At 43.2% G+C, this 12,097-nt stretch overlaps 1 protein-coding gene across 1 annotated transcript in view; it reads right to left on the bottom strand.

Annotated features, from left to right (window-relative positions):
- Positions 1-12,097, bottom strand: part of SEL1L3 (SEL1L family member 3) — a 62,286-nt gene that overhangs the window by 29,313 nt on the left and 20,876 nt on the right. The window contains exons 8-14 of the mRNA XM_065405401.1: positions 8,070-8,202; positions 7,153-7,299; positions 6,338-6,549; positions 4,383-4,562; positions 2,402-2,521; positions 1,619-1,759; positions 1,185-1,247 (exon numbers count right to left, since the gene is read on the bottom strand). Coding sequence (XP_065261473.1) covers positions 1,185-1,247; positions 1,619-1,759; positions 2,402-2,521; positions 4,383-4,562; positions 6,338-6,549; positions 7,153-7,299; positions 8,070-8,202 — 996 coding nt within the window. The remainder of the gene's footprint in view (positions 1-1,184; positions 1,248-1,618; positions 1,760-2,401; positions 2,522-4,382; positions 4,563-6,337; positions 6,550-7,152; positions 7,300-8,069; positions 8,203-12,097) is intronic.

Here is a 12,097-nt window from a genome sequence, read left to right as displayed (position 1 = left end):
TCAGGCTTCTCTTGAATAGGCATTTGAACAGTGTTTTATAGGGCTGGTAGAAATGGTGTTTTGAGCTTCTTTTTTATCTGGCAGTGGCTGATAATTAATTTGGAGATTGTCCATTTGATGTCAATAGTTAGCAGTGGACTATGAGTGGTTTGAATAGTTATGGTTTTCAAGATCTAAATTTACCAGAAGCCTGGGCAATATAAATAAGGACATAAATATATATGAAGGTGTGGAAATCACTAGGGGCCAGATCATGGCTGCACAGGGCCATAAGAGGGAGGGAGATCCCTTTTCCCCCATTATGCCCCCATGTGAGTTCCCTGGTCCAGTCACAGAGGAGTATGTAACCTCTGCACACCCACTACTTCCCCCTGAGATGAGATGCATAAGGGCAGGGAGAGGGTGGAGTCTGTTCTCAGCTGCTCAGCACTCCAGCTAGTATAGTTGAGCTGGTGCAGGAGGTAATGATCTGCAGATGGTAAGAGACGGTAACAGCTGAGTACCCACCAGGTGTAATGGGTGTGAGGGAATGAATCCTGACTTTGAGTTACCATTCAGTCCCGGTGCAGCTACCCACCACCAATTACACAGAGCACATTGCAAAAGCACAGTCTGGCTCTCAACCCTTCTTTATTCTTCTCCTTTATACTGTATTATTACAAAGTTTGTTGAGCTGATTTTTCAAAGGTGATGATCACCTCTATCTCCCATCAGCCTCAGTGAGATTAGTGGGCACACAACATCTCCAAACATCAGGCCAGGTGGGGATTTCTGTATGACAATTTAACACAAAACTCGGTCTAGAAGAACAAGCACAGGAATTGGAGGTAAGAACACCTGAGTTCTAATCCTGCATCTGCTACTAACTCATTGTGTGACCTTGTATAAGTCACTTGGAGCAAAATTCAGCTTTTGTGTATGCAGACACAATTCCATTTACTTCCGTGGAGTTGCACCTGCTTACTTCAGAGCTCAATTAGATTTTGTGGGATTCAGTTTCTCCATTCAGGATAATAATGCTTTCCTAATTTATGATCAGGATGTTGGAAGGACTGATTAATATTCATACAGCATTAGGGTGATGTAAAGTGCTACATAATAATTATTAATTATAATAATGTCAGTAATAACACTTCTTACTTATATAGCACAACAATAAATATTTACTATTACGAATCTTTTACCTTGGATGCTGCTTTTTTCATCAGTTCTAAAGCAAGTCTTGTGTTCTTTTTCACACCATGACCCTAAATAACAAACATAATAAAATAAGTATATATAAGCAACCACTATTTTGAAATACATAATACATGCTAATGAACATTCACAGCTAATAATTTTTAAAGCAAATTTAAAATTTTTGGATATTATAATTTGTATTTTTTAATCTTAACATGTTAAAATGGGGGCCGGGGGTTGGGTGGGAAAGCTGTGGACTCTGAGATTCGCTGTCACGGGTCTTTTTTGCTGTGTAGACATGCCCTAAGAGTATTACGATGATCACATAGTATGTCACTGCAGAAAATGCACAAAGTTCTCTAAATTCTGAAGTACCTACTCCCAAAAGGAAACTACTCTACAAGTCTGAAATGAACTGACAATTGGAAGCATGTCTTACCTTGAATAAAACGATGGCGTAATCATATATTAATATTGGATCTTCAGTTTCCAGTGCACCCTTTGAGTACCACTCTATTGCTGCTTCCGGATTTTTTGCCACCCCTTGCTGGCCCCAGAAGAGCATCTGTGCCAATCGTTGCTAAAAACAAAACACCACAACTATCATCATATTAAATCTTAAATTTAAACTGTAATTGGAGTTACAGGGATGGATTATTGTTACAGATTTACACTGGTGATAAATGTGTCAAGAAGGCAGTTAAGTGTGTTAAGCATTCTGAAAACAAGTTGCCTTATGTAATTTTCAGATTGGGCTTCCAATCAGTAATGTTTACAGATAATGGACTGAGTTCAGATCTGGCATATGTAGATGCAACTACCATGAGAGTCTCTGGATTGAATTCAGTGGTGAATAAATAGTGATATAAGTGCACTGGAAAATGTGTGCAGATGGCACAGTAGAGCAACTTGCATGGAGCTGGCATTCTGTAGTTGTACAAAACAAGTGTCAAATTCAATTCCCTTGTTGTGTAAGACAGTTATAGCAAGTAAAGCAATGAACATGTAAGATGAAATCCCCTAATGTGTCCTTCTCTTAGCCTTATGGCATCTTTTTAGTTGTTTCCACACTCAGGTTGAAGCACTGGAAAAGTTTACAGATCAGAGAAGAAAAAAGTTTGAGGGAGCAACATGACAGCACTACCAGCAATTTTATAGTTTGATCCAACCTGTATGTACAAGCAAAATGATGAAACGATGTGCTATGATATATAGACTATACCTGTGCAGCTGCATTTCCTCTTGTTGCTTCATATTTTAACCACATAAAGACATCACCATTTTCTTTAGTTTGGGCTTTTAATAATTCATCATCCCTTAGCCTTATAGTTTCTACAAATGCCTGAAAAGAGGGTGAAAAGAGAAAACATTAAACAGCACTAATAAACCTGCCCACCTAAATGAAAACATTAGATGTTTCCTGATACCTTGAAAAATTCCTTCTCTATTCTGGGTTTTCAAAGTTCTGATATTTTCTTCACTGGTCAATTTATTAATCCTGAAACCATTAGCTCATTGTCATTTCCTTTCATTCACTCAGGCCCTCCTATTCTCTTACAAGCTTGTCTGACAGAATGGAACAAACAGAGACCCCATCTACTCTAGATTTATTTTTCTAAAGCTCCCCATCATTGGTACTATTCAGTGCAGCTCCACTAGTGGTAGCAAAAGTAGCACTAGTACGGATAAAATGCCAGCGGCAGCTGGCACCTTAACCACCATGTTGTCTACACCAACAGTTCTCAACCAGGATGGGACCCCCTGGGGGGGCTGCGAGCAGATTTCAGGGGGTCCGCCAAAATAAACCAGAGAGCAGGGCCAGCATTAGACTCACTGGGGCCCAGGGCAGAAAGTTGAAGCCCAAGCTCTGCTTCCTGGGACTGAAACCGAAGCCTGAGCAACTTAACTTTGCAGAGCTTCTGGTGGTGTGGGGCCCGGAGCAATTGCCCTGCTTGCTACCCCCTAATGCCGGCCCCGGCTTTTAATCTACTGCATATGCAGAAGAACAGTTATTGTGGCACAGGTGGGCCGTGGAATTTTTATAGTATGTTGGGGGGAGGGAGCGGGCTCAGAAAGAAAAAGGTTGAGAACCCCTGGTTTAGATCTGCAGTGAGCAGACTGAGATGACATGGTGGTGAAAGCACTGGCAGCTGGTCTCCGTTAAAACTCCCACCTTTGGTAGTACTGGGGATGGTAAAGATGGGATAGTTTGGAAGTAAAAGATAGTGTAGACAGCCGCAGACACACCAGGCATCAGCTATTATTCACTGCCACGCCAATATGGGACCGTGGGGTGTGGATAAGAGGAGGAGAATTATCAAAGCAGAAGAGAAAGGAAAAGGAATGCTGAGGGAGAAAGCAAGAACATGACTGGAGAAATTGCTTGGCACATTTTTTTAAGAGAAAGCATATCTATGAAAACAGGTCTTATTTAAGATCTGGAACTTGCAACTTCCACACTCCATCATGTAATGGAACAGCTGGGAGAAACCGACACCAAGCAGAGCTTTCTATAGCCTGGAAATGGTGAAAATCCAGAGATCCCGTGAAGTCCAACAAAGTGAGATATTGCTATTGCCAATATTAATGTAGGAGGCACTCAGATACGACCGCGATAGGTGACAGCACAAAACCGTAAAGCATGGTCTACACTAAAAGGTTTACTGGTGTAGCTATATGGACAAAACTCTCCTAGTATAGACCCAGTTTATACTGGCAAATAAGTGCTTTTACTGATATAGCTTATACCAGTTTCCTGAGCAAAATAAGCTATACCGCCAAAAGCATTCCTTTGCCAATATAACTGCACCTACCCTATATTTTTTGCCAGTATAGTTATGTTGCAATAAATAAATAAATAAATAAAATCACACCTTAACTGACATTGGTATGCTTGCATAAGTTTCTAATGTGGACTTGGCCTATGATAAGTAATTAAAAATCAATGTGCAGTCTGTATGTTTTGATTTTGCAATGTTCAAAATCTCTCTGTTATCCTTCCTTTTGTTATCAATCTCAATCCTAAACAGACAATGTTATCCAAGTGTTTTTTCAGGCTGGTGTTTCATGAGGTGTTGTGATTATTAGGTAAGGTAATGTTTGTAAAGTACTTTGAAGATACAAAGCTCTGTATATATAAGTATTAATGCATTATAAACTGCTATCATGGCAAATAAATTCAAATACACCTATAACTCTTTTACCTGATCTCCTTTTGTAGAATGTTGATCAAGAGATGTCTTTAGTGCAATATCGTTGTAATAAGCATATGATAACTCCAAGTCTAGTGGATAATTGTTAATGCCTTGGTAATGTTTATACCCAAGATTCATCACAGCAAGTCTCTCACTACTCTGAGCACCAACCAAACTGTATAGCAGCCCCTGGGAAAAATCAACAAACATAAACAATTAATTGAACAGCTAACAAGTTTACCTACTATTAACTATTTTGGTGCTGTCTCACAGACTTTACAGAATGAGCAACGTGCATCTGTAGTGTTAGCTGATACACCAACTATATCAGGTGAAACACCTGAACAACAAAGCAGTTGGAATTTCTTTTATAAAGAAAGGTATTACAGAAACCCTATGACACTTCTATTGAACACACCCCATGAGTATTACTGCCTATCATCTTGCTACCACTAGATAACCTTGCTGTTTAGTGCAGATGCTACTCCTGGGACAACCAAAAGGCATCAGCTCATAATTGGGGCACTAAGGGTGGGATTTTTGCAGGCTCTCAAAACTCCGCTCTCATTGAAGTCAATGGGAGTTTTACCACTGACTTCAGTAGAAGGAGATTTAGGCCATAATGGGGCACTTCTGAAGAATCTCACCGTAAGGGTCTGCCTGCACTAACGACCTGTGGCTGACAAAGGTTATCCGCAATAGGTTCCCCACGCTGCACTTCAGCTGGTACTGAAAACAGCCACTGCTAGTGCAAATCGGACACAACCATTCTCAGCACTCCACTAGTCTCAAGGGTGCTTTCTATAATGGTGCTGAAACCAGCTTTGTCCCATCTGCATTAGCTATTTAAACTAGTTTCAACAATATTTGAAGGGGATCCAGGAAGGAACTTATTGTTAGCACTGGGCATATTTGTAATTTAGACAAGACCTAAGTCTCAGTTTCTCTTCCCTGAACAGGATGTGGTAAACTTTGCCTCAGATTAATCGAGCACCTTTTAACTCCCCCTCCTAATATCCTGACTAGTTCTACAGTGACATTAGGCAGCCCCATCATTCTTTGAGAATTTTATATTATTGTACCATTTCATAGCTAAATGGCTATCAGCAAGTTCATTATAAAACAGCCTCAAGTTTCACACATATCTCTTTCTCCTTCTCAGATCCTCCTCCTCTTTTATTTGACACTGTGAAATTACAAGGATAGTTCTGACCTTATGATTAATTTGAAAATTTTTGGAGTTCAGATGCTTTTCTGAAACTTTTGTGGAGTTTCCCGTCTCAGCCCAGTCTCAGTATCATGTCTTGCATAACAGACCACAGGATTTCTTCCCTTCTAGTCCTATACAACCTCGTTCCTCCAGGAGACCCCCCACTATGCCCTACCTAGTGCCAAGATTTCTTGAAGGGGAATCCCTATGACTTGCTTTCCCCATCAGCTCAAGGATATTTTCTTCACCACAGGTTTCGGGGGCCGGCTAACAGATCCACTTCCTCCAGTCTATATTTCTGGAGGCAGCAAGCTGGCCTGCACTCCTATCTGGAGTTAAATGTGGATGATAAGTGGACCCCCATCCTATCTCTTCAATGGCCTGCCAGGACTGTCCCTCTATCCCAGTTCACTTTGCCACCCTCTTTTAGGAGTGACTAATCAATGCATTTCCCCATTTTGTAGCAGTGGGACAGAGAAACTCCTCCATTAGGCTCCACTGCTTTTAGCCCCATAGTGTATCAGGGAATTCAGAAATATCTGTGGCCAGCTGCCCAGTAAAGGGGTAAGGTAGAGGGAGCCTATTGGCCATGCCATGAAAAGGAGACCAAATTTGAGATGGGGAAAGCTACCAAAATTTCTTTCCTGTATTTTTTCTTCAAATGGCCAAGTTTCACTCTGGCAACCTACTGTATAAATTGCTTTTGAAGGTAACTAATTTCATCTGAGATGATCAGACACATTGAATACATTACCTGCAAAGGGTCTACGGGCACAGCTAGTCCCGTTTCAAAAATAACTGCAAGGAAAAAGGAAGCTTTGTGGTATCCACAGCAGCTGGAATCCATCAGAAAAGGGATCGAGGAGCTCAAGTAGTGTAGACCATCAGCCCTGGAAAGATTTTTTGCAACCTTCTCAAATATCCTCCGGCCAACTTCTAAAACTGTATTGTTTTGGTCTTCTGACACTAAAAATATACCACAGTGTAGATGCACAATTGTTATATGTGAAAACAGTTTAAATCAAAATGTTGATGGTGCAACTGTGTGATTTATTCTTATTGGGACAAATTTTGCTATCCTTACTCATGCTCAAAAATACTTTTCTCCTCAGGAGTACCACTGAAATCAAAGAAATTCCTAGAAGAGTAAGGTACTACCCAACATGAATAAGGATAAATCACAGCCTGGCCCAGTAGGAATAAGTCAGACAATTTCACAGTTTAAATAAATAGGACTTGTTGAAGAGTAAGGTATTAGTCAACATGAATAATGGAGGCTGAAGCTGGCCCATAGTAATTACCACTCCATAACCGAGCATTTAAACAAATTGCCCACATTTTGGCCTAGGACACTAAAACCCTGCATGTTTCTGTATTTCCATCTTTTACATTGTATCCATTCCTCATTTGCAATGTGATATAGGCAAATTACAAGTTAACCTTGACACTCCATCCTTAAGTTAAGTGATGTGAAAAAAACTTCTGCAACATGAGGTAAGGTCAAAGTGTGCCAGCTTCTAAGGGACACTGTATAGTAATTTCAGAAAGACAAAATAAAGGCATTATTACCATCAGATGGACTGAAATCCATCTCTCGCAGCAGACTGAACAAGCTGTGGTATTTCTCCCTTAGCTCTTTGCCCCAGATAAAGGTATCACACTTGGTCTTGGCCCCATATTTGTAGTTCAGCTCTGAATAATAGTTTTCACGGATACCTGAACAAAGTGAGAAATCAAGGAAATGATCTGACTTGGGAAATGAGCTGGTCTTTGGAGGAAGCTTATATTGAAAAGATGTCCCTACGGTGGATCAGAAAGTGGTATGTAGGATGGGAAGAGGAAAGAGACAGGAAACAGTGGAAAAACTGTTATAAGTGATAATGTCAGTACAGCTCACTTTTAAAATATATATATATGATTTATTATAACTTCTTCCATATCTTGCAGGACATACAATAATGTGCATACTAGAGGTCCAATATGTGTACTTGAGTGCTATAATAATTAATGTTATTAAAGATATAGCTAGACTTGTGTTACTCCACCATTATGAAACAGAATAGATGCTTTGATATGAATTTTGCCTCTCAGCTGCTTCACATTGATGTAATACTCAGGACAAATTTGTATAACCAGCCACAAGAAACTTACAATAGATATAGAACAGAAGAGAGGGATTTGAGAGGCATATCATATTAGCCTGGAATCATTTTATTGTTCTTTTTATTTGTCTTTCTTCTTATGGGAAAAAATCAATAACTATATTGGAAGGAAGCCTTTCCAGTACTGAGCAACACAGTTTTACCTTCCAGCAAGCATGCTGAAGAAGACAAATTAATTTTCTTCTTACTAAGCATATGGTGAAATTTATATTTCTTTTTTTATTAAAATCCTCTTCTAGTCACACTCTGTCTCTGATAAAAGCAAAGCAGGAGAAATCAAGAACAAGGCAGACTAATATTCAGATTCTGAAGTTCAGTACTTACAATCTTTTTGCACCGCTTGGCCTTGCTTTACAAGGTGTCCATACCCAGATACTATTTCTTGGATGTCTGCACATCTCTCATAGTAGAGTTCAATCTGTTCCATAATTTCTTTGTCATAAAGACGATTAGAAATCTAGACAAAGGCAAATGACCATTACACAGCAATGCTGGTAACTACCATAGCTGTGGCTATTTGCATTTTTCTAAAAAGAGATATCATAGAGTCTGAGTTTAAGGTCAGAAAGGACCACCAGATCCATCTGATCTGACATCCTGTATATCACAGGCCACCACCAGAACCAGCCCACTAACCCCAGAAACTAAAATTAGACCAAAGTAGTACAGCCCACAGTTTTTACAGACTTGATGACAAAATAAACCCTGGTTACTAACTTTTCCGTAACTGTTATTCTTCAAGATGTATTGCACATGTCCATTCCAATGTAGGTGTGTGCTTGCTCCAAGCACAGCCGCTGGAAAGTTTTCCCTCAGCGGTATCCATTGGGTCGGCTCTGGTGCCTCTTGGAGTCGCACCTCATAGCACTCGTATAAAGGGTCCCCTGCTGACCCGCAGCCCCCTCAGTTCCTTCTTGCTGGCCGACTGACAGAGAGGTAGGAGGGAGGGTCTTGGAATGGACATGTGCAACGCATCTCAAAGAACAACAGTTACAGAAAGGTTAGTAACCATTTTTTCTTTGAGTGCTTGCACATGTCCATTCCAATGTAGGTGACTCCCAAGTAGTTGTGCAGGCGGAGGGTTCGGAGTTTATTGACATGCTGATTGCAACACCACTTGGCTAAATCCAGCATCATCTCTGGCCTGTTGGTTGACGGAGTAGTGAGACGCAAAAGTGTGAACTGATGACGATGTTGCCACTCTACAAATGTACTTGTAGGATAGGAACTTGTGCTACGAATGCTGCCGAAGAGGCTTGGGCCCTTGTGGAATGTGCTGTCAGGGCAGGTGGGGCAGGGACCTTTGCCAGGTCATAGCATGTGTAGATGCAGGAAGTGATCCATGGTGAAATTATCTGGGCTGCGACAGGAAGACCTTTCCTCCTCTCTGCAACAGCTATGAACAGTTGAGTAGTTTTCTGAAATGGCTTAGTCCTTTCTATGTGGAAGGCCAGTGCGCGTCTGACATCTAGCGAGTGGAGCCTCTGCTCTTCCCTGTTGGAAGGCAGTTTTGGATAAAAGACTGGCAGAAAGATATCCCATGGATACTATGGAACTGTGAAACCTCTTTTGGAAGGAAAGCTGGATGAGGACGCAATTGGACCTTGTCCTTGAAGAATACAGTGTATGGTGGTTCTCAAGTGAGGGCCCGGATCTCTGAGACTGTTCTGGCAGAAGTAATGGCCACTAGGAAGGTCACCTTCCAGGACAGGTAGAGCAGAAAGCACGTTGCCAGTGGCTCAAATGGGGGTCCTGTCAATTTGAGGTCCCAGGGAGGGATTGGTTGACATACCTGGGGGTACAATCTAACAAGGCCCTTAGGAAACCGATTACAGATGCTGTTTGAAAACATGGAATGGCCATTGGTGAAATGCTGAGATTGTGGCCAGATGGACCCTAATAGATGAAACGGTTAGATCTTGTTGCTTCAGGTGTAGTAAGTAGTCCAGAATGAATGGTATTGCTGATTGCGTAGGCAAGACCCGATTGAGAACCTCTTCCACTTTGCCAGGTAAGTAGCTCTGGTGGACAGCTTCCCCTGCTCCCTAGTAGACCTCGTGGACCTGCCCTGAGCATGCTAGCTCTGTGGGGTTCAGCCATGGAGCTTCCAGACTGTCAGATGAAGGGACTTGAGGTTCGGGTGATGCAGGCGGCTGTGGTCCTGGGAGATCAGGTCTGGATACAGAGGTAGAAGGACTGGTGTCTCCATCAAGAGTTCTAGGACTGTGGTGAACCAATGCTGGCAGGGCCAGGCAGGGGCTATCAGGATGACTTGTGCTCTGTCCCTTCTGATCCTCAGCAAGACCTTGTGAATGGGAGGAAACGCGTAGAAGAGATGCCCCATCCAAGGAAGCAGGAAGGCATCTGCGAGAGATCTGAGGCTGTGACCCAGGAGGTAGCAGAATTAGAGACACTTCCTGTTGTGCCTTGTTGCAAACAGATCTATCTGGGGAGTTCCCCGTCTCTGGAAAATGGTGTTCACGACATCTAAATGAATGGACTATTCGTGATGGTTTGAAGAAGGATCTGCTGAGGTGATCTGTTAGCTCGTTCAGCAATCCCAGCAGATAGGAGGCCTTGTGGTGGATCAAGTGGGATATGCAAAACTCCCACAGGTGAAGTGCTTCCTGGCACAGGTGAGAGAAGCACTCTCCTCCCTGCCTGTTGATATAAAACATTGCCGTTGTGTGGTCTGTGAGAACTGACACCTTCTTGCCTGCCACATGGGGCTGGAATGCCTGGCAAACATGCAAACTGCCCTGAGCTCCCTGATATTGATGTGCAGCAAGAGCTCTTCCGGAGACCAGAGGTCCTGAGCTCTGAGGGAACTCAAGCGAACACCCCAGCCCATCGCTGAAGCATCTGTAATGAGAGACACTGATGGTTGGGGTCTTGAGAATGGGACTCCCACATGCACCGCCAATGGGTCTAGCCACCAATTGAGAGAGGCGATCACCGACGAGGGAACTGTGATAACTGTGGCCAATGGTGTTGGTTTGGCAAGTATACGGATGCCAGTCACACCTGGAGAGGTCTGAGTTGAAGTCTCGCATGCTGCACTACATAGGTGCATGAGGCCATGTGGCCCAGGAGCTTCAAGCAGTTCCTTGCTGTCGTGATGGGTGATCTCTGAGGCTCTCTATAAGCATCACTATTGCTGGGAACCACGCTGCTGGGAGGAAGGGTCCGGCTTGGACAGAGTCGAGGATTGCCCCAATAAACTCTGTCCTTTGAACTGGGGAGAGGGTAGACTTCTGCGTGTTTATCAGCAGACCTGAATCCTGGAATACTGACTGGATTAACTTTATATTGGACTCCACCTGGCTCTTGGTGTTAACTCTGACCAGCCAGTTGTCGAGGTAAGGGTAGGCCTGAAGCCCTTGCCTCCTTAGGAAGGCTGCGACTGCCATGCACTTTGTGAACATCTGAAGGGCCGCTGACAGGCCAAATGGGACAGCCGCAAATTGGTAGTGCATGTGGTTCTCGATGAACCTGAGGAACCTTCTGTGTTCCTGAAAAATCGAGATACAGAAGTAAGTGTCCTTCAAATTGAGGGTGGCATACCAGTTTCCTGGATCCAGGAAGGGAATGATGGAAGCCAAGGAGACCATGTGGAACTTTTGCTTCTTCGTGTATCCGTTGAGCTTTTGCAGGTCCAGAATTGGTCTGAAACCGTCGTTGGCTTTTGGGATTAGGACGTATCGGGAGTACAACCCTCGGCCCCTTAACTCTGGTGGAACCTCTTCCATGGTTCCCACACTTAGGAGCGACTGCACCTCTTGGGCTAGAAGATGCTCTTGAGACAGGTCCCTGAAGAGGCACGGGGTGGTGGAGGAGAAGAAGTGAATTGAACGGTATATCCTACTACTATCATGCTTAGCACCTAGTGGCTTGTTGTAATACGGGCCCACGCCTGATAGAAGTGGAATACACAGTCTACAAATACTGGGGAGGTTGGATCCAAGTTCTGTCCTGGTATGTTGTCTCCGAGTGTACCATCAAAAGGCCTGCTTGGACCCACTAGAGTGTCTGGGAGGGAACAGGCATGGATGCGGACGAGGACTGGGGAGGATGTCGTCTCCTAAAGCCCCTGCTCCTCTTCCTGTGAGAGTCCTGTAGGGCAGGTGGTGGGAAGAATTGAGAGGCTGGTTGAGGCTTATTTATGTTTCCTCATGGGTGCTAGTGTATAAAGACCTAGGGATTTCAGGGTGTCCTTGGAGTCTTTTAGGCTGTGCATCTTGGAGTCCATCTTCTTGGAAAAGAGTGATATGCCCTCAAAAGGAAGGTCTTGCAGAGTCTGTTGGACCTCATGTGGTAGGCCTGAGGATTGAAGGCATGAGCTGCTGCACATC

This window comes from Emys orbicularis, chromosome 5, assembly GCF_028017835.1.
Source record: "Emys orbicularis isolate rEmyOrb1 chromosome 5, rEmyOrb1.hap1, whole genome shotgun sequence".
NCBI classification, from domain to species: domain Eukaryota; kingdom Metazoa; phylum Chordata; order Testudines; family Emydidae; genus Emys; species Emys orbicularis.
Note: the sequence above shows the minus strand (reverse complement) of the source record. Positions and strands in the feature narration are given on the sequence as shown.